This window comes from Egretta garzetta, unplaced genomic scaffold (assembly GCF_000687185.1).
Source record: "Egretta garzetta isolate BGI_Z169 unplaced genomic scaffold, ASM68718v1 scaffold447, whole genome shotgun sequence".
In the NCBI taxonomy this organism is placed as follows: domain Eukaryota; kingdom Metazoa; phylum Chordata; class Aves; order Pelecaniformes; family Ardeidae; genus Egretta; species Egretta garzetta.
Genome location: NW_009260397.1, coordinates 3620620 through 3631674, shown reverse-complemented (window position 1 = coordinate 3631674; position 11055 = coordinate 3620620). Strand labels below are relative to the sequence as shown.

General features: G+C 39.2%; 1 protein-coding gene across 1 annotated transcript in view; it reads left to right on the top strand.

The window, feature by feature from the left end:
• The window catches only part of TMEM132D (transmembrane protein 132D), a 202700-nt gene that overhangs the window by 151462 nt on the left and 40183 nt on the right, over positions 1-11055 (top strand). The window contains 1 exon segment of the mRNA XM_009643176.2: positions 7257-7400. Coding sequence (XP_009641471.2) covers positions 7257-7400 — 144 coding nt within the window.

Here is an 11055-nt window from a genome sequence, read left to right as displayed (position 1 = left end):
AGGAAGGCCTAGTCGGAACAACGTACAAGTCTGAAACATGGGAATTTACTGGCCTGAACAGCAGCTTCGTTTCACCAAGGCAGATGCAGTAGCACCTGGATTTCCCTTCTGACTAAGATGCATTTCTCTCGGTCTTGAGCTTTTTGCTGAACATCACAGGCTGCGTAATGAGAGACTTCTCACTGCTGGTCATCTTATCATTAATAACCATCCCACTTTTTGTTTGTAACACCTACCTGTTATTTTGCTCCTTCTCTCCCTATTTGCTACCCACAGCACTGTCTTATATATTTAGCTTTTCTTCCCCTCCCTGTCCCAAATGTAGCAGTGATAGATTCTATCTATACAGAGATGAAAGGTCATTAGTAAGAATACAAAATAGCTAAAAGGCTTTGCAAAAGTTAACTCTCTGATTAAATATAATTAGGTATTTTTCCGGAATGCCTCGTGTGTGACATTAAGAGGGCCAGACCATCTCTGTGGCTATCCCAATCCAGCCATTGGCTGTTCTCTGTTTTGAACTGGAAAATTGTGATTGCTGTGCTTGATATGTATATGTGGCTTTGTTTCACTGCTCATCCTTGCCAAAGCTGCTCACTCCATGAGCATTGATTCTGCCCCAGTGGCGGAGGAGCGAGAGCATGGCTGGAGGTGTCACCCCCCATTGCATGGCAGTCTAAACTCTTCAAAGAATCACAGACTGAATAAGAAAGAATGTAAAATATATTCAGGCATTGATTCCGCCAGCCGCTTCGTTCTAACCAATGATTTTGCAATCACATTTTGCTATTAAAAAAATACCCATTTTCCCCTCTCTAGCAGCTGTGTGGAAGACTGGGCGTCAGCAGGTAGATATACCCAGAGACACACGCGTTTGGGTTTCTGTTTATGCTCCTTTTTAACCCTGTGTCAGCACATCTGATTGTGGAGCTCTCTTGCCTGTACCAAGGAAAAAAGGAAACTGATTAAGTAGCAAGTGCTTAAATTAAACGTGTTTGATTTGCTTTTATAGTGCCCTCCTCTCCCCCATTCCCAGTGACTTCAGATTTCCCCTTGCACAATGAAAGGTGCACACATTAAACCAAACAGTTAACTTTGAAGTTCACGTCAGTCTTTTCATGTTTTTGCATTCAGGTTTCACCATCGTTTCTCATACTTGCAATATTTCAACTTGTACTTGCAACTCTTCTACTTATATTAAAGGCCTCACAACTTATTTTGAGTTATTTCTGGCTACAGTCCCTTTATTCCTTTGGACACAGAAGAAATGCAGCTAATTTTTCATTTTTTTTCATGCATCCTAAAGGCTCAGAAACCACTGGGCAAATAAAGAAATTAGAATTCTATTTTATTTATTTCAAGCTTTCAGACCAACTACTATGATATTTTAGGACTGAACTCCAGCTGTTTGCAAGCTGAGCTCTGACAATAATGTACTCCAACTGAGGAAATTTGCTTTGGAGCATTTTCAGTTCTTCTGCACCACGATGTATCTAGCCCCACCAGCTGCTTCTGAAACTTGCACTTCAGCTGCCATAATCTTATCATTAAAGGTGGATTTAAGTTTTAAGAACCAATGAACAAACCTTTGTGCTCGCAACCAGAAGCTGGGAGATGACTCTGCATTTAAGGTGCAAGCTCAGCTTTACTCCAGCGTTGAGTATTAATCCAGTATAATCAAGTGTGAGATGGTACGAACTCACAGCAGCTCCTGGAGAGAGATGCATCTATTTGCTCTATTGTTCAGCTGCTGCTTTCTGACTTTTCAAATCCCTTCTATGTTGTTGTTTTTGTTTCCTACCCTTGCAGGGTAACATGAGGAAAAAAGCTGAATTTGACCACAGCCATGAGGATGTCAAGCATTTAGACTTTATTGGTTTAGAAGCTTACTAAATTTAAACAGAAGCATTAACATGGCTTTAGGCTCTCTTGACAGTTATAAACTCTTCCTTGGGGGGATTTCTGTAATGCTTTCTAATCAGCTTAAGGAGTTAATTAAACAGCTGTCACTTAGCTTCTTAATTCTGAGACTTGATGCTAAATAAGATTTGAAATTAGTTATGCATGACTGAAGCAGGGATTCTCTGATATAAATAAGATGGCTGCTAGCTGAAGAGGAGGGAAATCTAGGCCTTTTTTAAATAAATAGTGAAAAGATTCAAGGTGGTACCCTGGATTAATGCTTTACAGGCTGATTAATAGAAAAGGAAAAAAAAGAGGAAAATGGAGTATATTAATGAGTGCCAAATGGGATGGATTTTCAGGCAGCTATTCATTCTCATTTGGTGGCATGCCCTGGACTTCAGGAGATTTCGATGATCATTTTATTCTCTTCCCTATTTGCAGTCTGTATGTAGTAAATCCAAAAGCCAAGATACCTATTGAAAACAAAAAGGATCATGGTTGATTTTCGAAGTTGGATATTTAGCCTGAAAAAATATATTGTGCTACTATAATAAAAAATGTAACTGGAGATCTGCTGTGCTTATAGAACATGTATTACAGTGTTGTGGGGACTTTTTAATACTTTTTTCCTTGTGTATTGTAGTAGGACAAGTACTTCTTCTCCTGAAGGGTATGAGCTGCAGATGAGTCCAAGTTATTTTGAGGAAACATGTCTGCAGGTCTTTTTTGAAAACAAGCTGGTACCTTGCTCACTGCTGCTTGTACTGTTGTGAGGTTTGTGAGGGCTGACGGATTCGGCATTAAAATGATGTGTTGGATCACACTGAAACACTTTTGGAAAAGAATGCTGCCAGTCACTACTGAACTTTGTCACATAAATCTGATGTGGGGCCTCAAAGCTAAGCATGAGTTAGTCATATATTTATTTCTTCTAAAAGTCATTATTAATACAAACATTAGGAAACATTGCATATACAGAGAGAACTAGGGGAAGAAAAAGAAATTCCTTAAGATTTGTAAAGATATTGTTAAAGTCTGTCCTTTCACCCCAGGAATTATAAGGCAAAAGATATCTGAAGGGAAATTAAATTGTAGGGAAGCTACCAATTAAGGTTGAAAATACTAATAGGTATTCACTTCTGCATTTCTACTTAAATAGATGCTTACTGTGTACATCTTATGAATATGTTTCTGCTGGAGGGCTTAATATGCTCAGTTATTTAATATGAATCTCTTCAGTAGGCGAAGAACACTCACTCTAGAATCTTCTTTAAAAGTATTACTATTTTTTTAACGTAGTAGCAATTTCAGAATAAAAATTACCTTGTCTCTCATTTCTATTACATGGAGAAAAATGTTTTTCTCTGTTTGCTATTATTATTTCCTTTTATTATTTGGGGGGTTTGGTGTAGGTGAATTATAGAGATATGCCATGTAATAGTTAGAGAAAGTTCAGCATCTTTTTAATAGCTGCTCAGGGAATCAACTTTTAGCAGTTAGAATATTTGGCTACAGCTTTGCAAAAGCATAACTATACCCATTTTGCAGTGCCCTGACATTATATCTCCTATAATCTATGTTAGTTAAGGATAAAGAACATAATATATCTTGAGAAGATTCCTTTATCACTTAAGCAGCAAAAAGTAAGATTTTAAATTAGTAACTATTTAGATTTATAGCTTTTACATGCTGAGACTCTGAACTATAAATCTCTGTATAGCTAAAGAAGTATCATGTTTGTTTCCTCAAAATGAAATAATTTTTATATGCTTTCACCAGGGGAACATTAAGCCCCTTCTAGCCATTAAACAAATGACTGAAGAAGCATTTTACTCTGCCCCTGCTGTGTAAATCGGTGTAAATGGTTATTATGTCTCTATGTTCAAGGGTGAGATGCAAACCAGGTGCCTAAAGAAATCATCCTCTAAGTCCACACATGTAGAGGTACTGAAAACTCTGCAAACAGAATACACAGCTCAGTTATTCTCGTGTAGCCTAGCATACCTTCGGGCCATTGCCAGCTTGCTTCGTCCTGCTCTTATTTTAGAGAGGTATTGGGTGGATTTGTTTCCCTGGGACTGAACAAGCTGATAGAAAGTCAGAAAATCGCCACAGTCATTCTATGAACTCCAGGCATTACTTCTTGCCCCCCACCTCCTTCATTTCTTTTGGAGAGAGAGGGGACAAAGATTGTTTTGGAGATTTTTATGACTGTCTAAGAATCAGCAATACAGTCACATGCTGCACATTGTGCTCATATGGACTGGAAACACTTTGGTTCTGAACATAGATCTAGAACATGGATAAAGACAAAAACTACAGAAGTTTGAGTCTGGGATCTTTCATTTCCACTAGAGACAACATATGAACTTGCTTCCTTACCTTAGAATCAGATATGAATATGCTTATCTATCTCCTTGCATTTAACTGCTCTCATTAAAGTCATTGCTATCATTCACATAGCTGGGTTAAGTACAGATCCGTTGGACTGTAGCCACAGATAGCAAGCTCTGGGGCAGGACCTGAGACCATGTTACTGAGCTTTGAAGCCAACTGAGACTCTGGACGTGCAGAAATTCCCTGTGGGTTAGGTGTGTTATTCACGTGCTTTTAGAAGGTAGCTGAGAAGGAAAATAGGGTAGCGTTTTCAGTGAAACAGTGAAATAGCTGAGTACGAAGTAGCCCGGTTTTACATGTGTTTCCATCAAGTGGCAGGTACCAGATATCTTAGGATGGAGACTGTATTCAGAATATCCAAAGCCAGCACTTGGAAACTTTGGAAACTCGAAAGAAATTCTTGAAGCTTGTGAGAATTATTCTCAGTTACTGGCTCTTGCCAAGGGAAATTACATTTGCCTTTGGTAAGCAGACCTCATTAATCACACTGTTTTAAAGGCTTGGTTATTAAACTTCCCTTTGCTTTATAAAATAACTGCAAGGGTCATACTGTAATGTATCAACTGGAGGAACAAGGCCATTTGTGCTTGGAGGAGCAGGTCTTCTCAGCCTGGTACAAGGTGCAAGGAGCTAGGCATGTGGTATGACCTCAAATAGTCCCGGTGCAATGAGATTCATGCCCAAGTGTTTGCAAAATCAGGACCTAATACCTGGATGCTGTAATTATCATGGATGCTTAGCAGCACTTGTTCTGTCAAGCTGCCTCCATTTGCAGCTCTGTGGAGGCTATAGGAGAGTGACAAAAATATCTAAATAACCTGCATGCAGTAACATTGCTGTAAAGCCCAGATCTGAAAAAAATAAAAGAACCAGGAAACTTAATTGCAAATCTTTCTGAGATCCCAATTGCTTGAATAATATATTCTCTGCTGAGAACAAATGTGCACTCAAGACAGAAGGGCCTTACAGTGCAGGCACATATTCTCACCTTTGTATGAATTATAATTTCAAAATATCTGAAGGGCTTTTGTGTTGAGGGAGGGAGAGGATTTTGTTCTTAAGTTCTCTTTTTGTGAAATCCTATTTCACCCTCCTCTAAAGATCATGGTGAGGATGGGGAAACTTTAGTAAAGCAGCTATCAAAAGACCAGGAGGTTTTTTTCTTTCTTTTTTTAAATATTGCTTTGAATCCAAATAAAGTGTCTGTATTTCTTTAAGTAATAGGAAAAGGTCTTTTTGATCCATATGCTTTAGATGAGAGAAATTCCAGCTTCTCTTCTTTAGCCCAAGAGGCAGTAGGGGGAGTCATCATCTTCTGGTAACTTGGTTTCAATCTCCCACTTTGTTGTCTTCCACAAGTAAAATCAGGTTACTCTCAGAGCTCGTAGCGTGATAATGAGAAGTTAGATAATGAGGAGTTAGCACTTGGGGGGCTTTGGAAGCCTTTATTTCACAAGAGCCAGCTGAAATCAAGAGCCTCTTGTTCTACAGGATAGTCTGTGGTTTGCAGGCATGGCTCTGAAAAGCTCAAAGGCTGTTCCAGGAATGAGCAGTATCTTGCAATTAGGAGCAGGAGAATTCAGGCACCAATTTGTGCTCTCTGTGTGTCTTGGCACAAGTCAGTGATATCTGCTGTGCGAGACTGGTGTGACACCCAGGTAACCAAGAGGGCTGTTTAGTCTTGTGCTCTTCATAGAATCAGAACTCAGCGCTTTTAAATTAGAAGTGATAAATCCAACAGAAGGAATATGTTTTGCAATAATCATCACAACAATGACGTACCAGTGACACAGGCCACTCCAGAGCTCCTTTTGTTTAAAGAACCCTGGCCCTTCTCAGCATCCTTCCTTCTGGGGAGAGGATAGCTTTGCATGAACCTCATTAAAAGGTAAAGAAACAGCTGTGAACCAGTGCTTGCCCACCATTATTCACCAAGACCCAGGATAATTCCTAGAAAACCTGAGGAGGGTCTGATTCCCTACAGTCCTGTGGTGTACAACTAGTCATTTATGCAGGACCAGAACAGCGGTACTCTTAAACTAATTCCCTAGGAAGCAGAGCAAGGGAAACTAGATCCTATCTGCCATGACAGACAGTGCCAGTAGCCCATTTTACAGGCTGTGAACTGAGAGACTTGATTTGAATCTGCCAACATTGCATCCCAAAGAGCAGCCTAAAGCCTGCCTCTAAGACTGGAGTTGCTTCCATACACATAGCCAGCCTGAGTGCCCAACCAAACGAGCGGTCAGAGGCCATGCTAGAGCGCACCCTGCATGCCCGGTGGTTTGCTGTGCTAGCAGGTGGCTTTTGGAGCAGCTGCTATCACTGTGCAGGCTGTCTACAGGCTGGAAGTTAGAAAGCGTGCATGTTGTAGAAGACACCCCCGCCGCAGGGATGTGTAAAAGGTTACCCAGGAGATTTGGGGCAAAGTGGGTTCCTGACTATCCTCAATCCAAACTTGTTCCCTAACAATTATACAGTACTTCTTTGGTCTAAATGCTGACAGTATTTGTCCAATAGTGTCATATAATTTCAGTACTTGTAGAGAACCTTTCAGAAAACAATTTTGTGCATAAAACAGCAAGACTTAAGACATTATTTCTGTGTGATCAGCAAGATCATTAAGTGAGCTCCTCAGGATGGAGATTTCACTATTGCTAGATGGAAGGTACATCTTGTTTATGTGGTGCAGGGTCATTCCTCGGGTGTTAGGTTGCTCTGACACTTGATAAGCATTCACGAAATAGCAATTAGGGCATGAAAAATATCTTAGCAGCCCTGAATCAGAACTGGGAGATGGTTCCAGGGATGAAGGGAGGAAATTTGTCTTTTCTGCCTGCTGCACTTAGAACAGTTCTTGGCATAGTCATTAGAAATTAAAGTAAAGCTGAATCTAGGGGGTACTGATGAAATAGTAAAATATATTAACTAAAGGGGCTTTTTTTGTCTCTTAGGAAGCAGAGATCCTGAATACAGCTATTCTTACTGGGAAAACAGTGGCTGTCCCTGTCAAAGTGATCTCTGTGGAAGATGATGGGACTGTGACTGATCTTCTAGAATCTGTGGAGTGCAGATCATCAGATGAAGATGTCATTAAGGTAGGACCATACTGCTCCATTGCACAAAGGCAATGCAAAACAGTGGCGTTCTCTAATGTGACAAGTTCTTTCATCTTCCTAACTGTTCTACTGCTGGAAGGCAAAGGTTGTTTTATTGCTGTTACATATAGATTGGTTCAGTGAAGCAATAAAACAAACACAAAATCGCACATTTTCCATCCTGCATGTCAAATACTTGGAATTGTCTGTCACTTCCCACTTTTGAAGTATTTTTGGAGTTCACTTTACCCTCCTTTTATTTTTCAGCTGTATGGGCTGTGTAGGTTCAGGAATACTGTTAGCTGATATTCTAGAGAAGGAGGTCGTTCCTCTGAAGTTGGTTTGCCATATTGGAACAGGAGCTGTATGACTCAAAATTTGGGTCTCTTCTTGCTGCTGACCCAGTAGTGTATTGCAAACATCAGCTTTAAATTTGGAATTTTCTTTGGTCACAGTTGCTACTGGGGTGTCTCACAGGAAACATGTTGGCCACCAATCATGAACTGGGAACTACTGGATAAGACAGTTGATTAGTGGATTTACACTGTACAACAGCTCTATAGCCTAAACTTCCTTGAAAGATAAAATGCAGGCAATAATATACCACTACTCTTACTTTTGACTTACAGTGTGTACTTTCCTAGCCAGTGGTGAGAAGAGAGTTTGCAGGAGTGCCTTTAAGTGCCTTTTTATTACTGAAATCTTAGGGTCAGACTGGATCCCCAAGAAAATTGCAGCTTCTTGAAGGCTTTCAGCTTGTACCAATGTTACCTACTAAAAGCTTGTAAGAAGACCTGCATATTCGTACTCAGCTTGGTTAATGGTTAACACATTAATGATAATGGAAGGACACGGTCAGCAGTGGTGATTGTGGGAAATATGGTGGAAAGTATTCCAGCATAGTGACAGAAATGTTGGCTTGTCTACAGCAGCTTTTATCTTTTCATAAACTTATCTGTGGTTGTCACTTGAGAACAGGAAACGAGACACATGACTACAAATAAAAGTTAAAATTGATTTTTTTTAACATAACCAGCATGTCACAAAATGAGAACAAATACTACAGGCCACCCTTCCAGCTGCTGGAAATCACTGTTATCCCATTAACTTTTGTGAACTCCACCATATTGAGGACTTGGCCTTTGTGAAATTTGCCTTAGCCTAAAGCTGACTGGAATGCTAAGCTTTCTCCCTCTTATGTTAGTTCATTTTATTTTGGATTCAAACAGCGGAGGGTAGCGTTTAGCTCCAAAGCAAGCCTCCCTGGGCCCCATTAGCTGAAAAAGACTCTTCCTAGTGGGCATTTTTTGCCTTTACAGGCAAAGATGAGTGTAGGTACTTCATCGTTACTGTCATGTGGGAAACTGTTGGGAGTTTGAGACATACCTACAAGCTTAGTAACTTCATGTCACGGAGGGAGTGACAACTTGGAGCAGGGTGATTGAAGAATAGAGCTGGGTATGGGTTTAAATGATCTTTCTTGATCTATCTCTAAACAGGTTGTAATTTTTTTGTCAAAAAATTATAATGTTTACTCTCACTGGACTTGTTTTAAGTAAATTCATGATAATTTCTCATATACAAGGTAAACTCAAGCAACTTAAAAGTCCAGCATTTTTTAATATTTCCCTTTTAGAAACTACTCAGGTTTTCTATTTATCTGAATAGCCTCCATGCTGTTTTTTTCTGGTTAAATCTGTCTTTCTGGCTGTGTTAATCCAGACTTTTTCTTTTTACTTCTGTGAAGACCTCTTGATTCTGCTATATCTGCAAAACATAGCAAACTGATGGACTGAATCTAGGTTTAAACACAGAAAGAAATACACAGAAAGAAATTATTTGTGGTCCTTGCCTTGTGTTGTGGAAGTTAATGGACTAAGTCTTCACTTACTAACTCCCTCATTAACTAACTCTTCAATTTTTTCAGAGAATGGGAAAAAATAATTTCAAAGCAAATACGTAATTTGGAAGATATTTTAAAAATCAGTTTTGTTTTCCAAAGTTTTAGTTTATCAGAATGATTTGGTGTGTTCAATGGATATTTGTGAAATGGTTTTGGTTTATATAAACCTGCAACAGTCTGTGGCATACAATAGGCTCAGCTCTAACCCTGGCAAAGAGGTTAAAGTGGTAGTACTGCTTACGTGCACATTTATCATTAATTGTAGTACATGAATATACCAATAAAGGCTTCTGTGCTTAATATTATTCATATACATACTATTGTGCAATGATGCTAATGACAGGCCCTCTGTCAAACCAGGAAATCACCAGAGATCAAAACATTCTGGGCTTCTGCAAACATCCCACTGGACTTCATTCCTCTGCCATAGGAAAGCAGGTTTCAGCAGCATTAAAACGAGTCGCCAGTTTAAAGTGAGCTCTTAATTGAAAATGTGTCTCTGACTTTTCAGTTTACCTGCTCTGTTTCAGACCAAGCCTTATTCACAGACATCTTATCTAATGAAGACAAAGATATTTAATTACTGGCTAGCCTTCAGCATGCAACAGTAATTAGAGTTTCTCTTCTCTGGGCATTAGAGTAGTGGATATAAAATAGAAGAAAAAGTTTGGTTAAAATGCCCGTTGAAATATAAAGATTAAGATTATATTTCTTTGTGCCTTTACTGTTGCTGGTTTTCAATGTTTGTGTCATGTAGCCTCTAACAGATTGATTACGTCTTTGTTACTTAGCTTTTATTCCTAATTTTTTTGTGTGTGTGTTGGTTAATGGTGAGTTTAAGTTCATCTTCCTTGCAGAATGAGGATACCTCATTCTTATTTTAGTTTCAGGGGCCACATTTATTACTCACTTCTCTCATCTGGGACTTCAAAGAACTTTAAAGAGCTTGACCAAATTCTGCACTGACTTGTTTTCTGCCAAACTGCATCTACTTGAACTTGGTTGAATAAGTCAGGACAGAATTTAGTCCATCAAAACAATATTGTTATTGACAAATTATTACCTGAAATTATTTGGTCCACCATGACAGAAACCGTGCTAAAAATGGAGGCAGGTTATAGGCTCTGTTCCACAAATGAGGAATCTGAGACACAGAAAAGTTAAGGTGGGAATTTCAAAGTGCTGTAAAGAAGTTCTGACCTTTGAAGTAGATGGTAAAACTCTACTGCCCTCATGGAAAAGAGTGATTGGTGAGTAGACTTTTTTTGCTGAGTTGTTAATATGGATCAAATTCTCAAGATTGTTTAAATCAAGAATGAGGAGAGGAGAGAGGACAAATCAACATCTTCTAATCTTTCATTTTGAAAAGACATTTCCATTTCAAAATGGCCATTTTTTCAAAGCTCAACAAAGCCTAAAAGTCTCCAAAGCATCACTTTCCAATGCTCTGGGTTTTCAATTTGATGAGTTAATTGAAAATATGCATTTTGGTTGCCCTGAAATGAAAACACCTTTAGATTCATTTTGTTTGATCAGTTAACTAAAAATTCCGTTGTACTGAGCTCTGTCCAGAAGCCACTTGCCAGAAGTCACACAGTGAGTGGTGCCATCACTGGAACAGGATACAGTTTCTCTGGCCCTTTTTTACACTACACTATTTTGTAGAAGACTCCATCCAAGCCTGTGTGTTATCCAAAATTAGACGCTTTTCTAACAAAATGCCTCTAGCTTATTTCCTTCTAGAGCATCTTG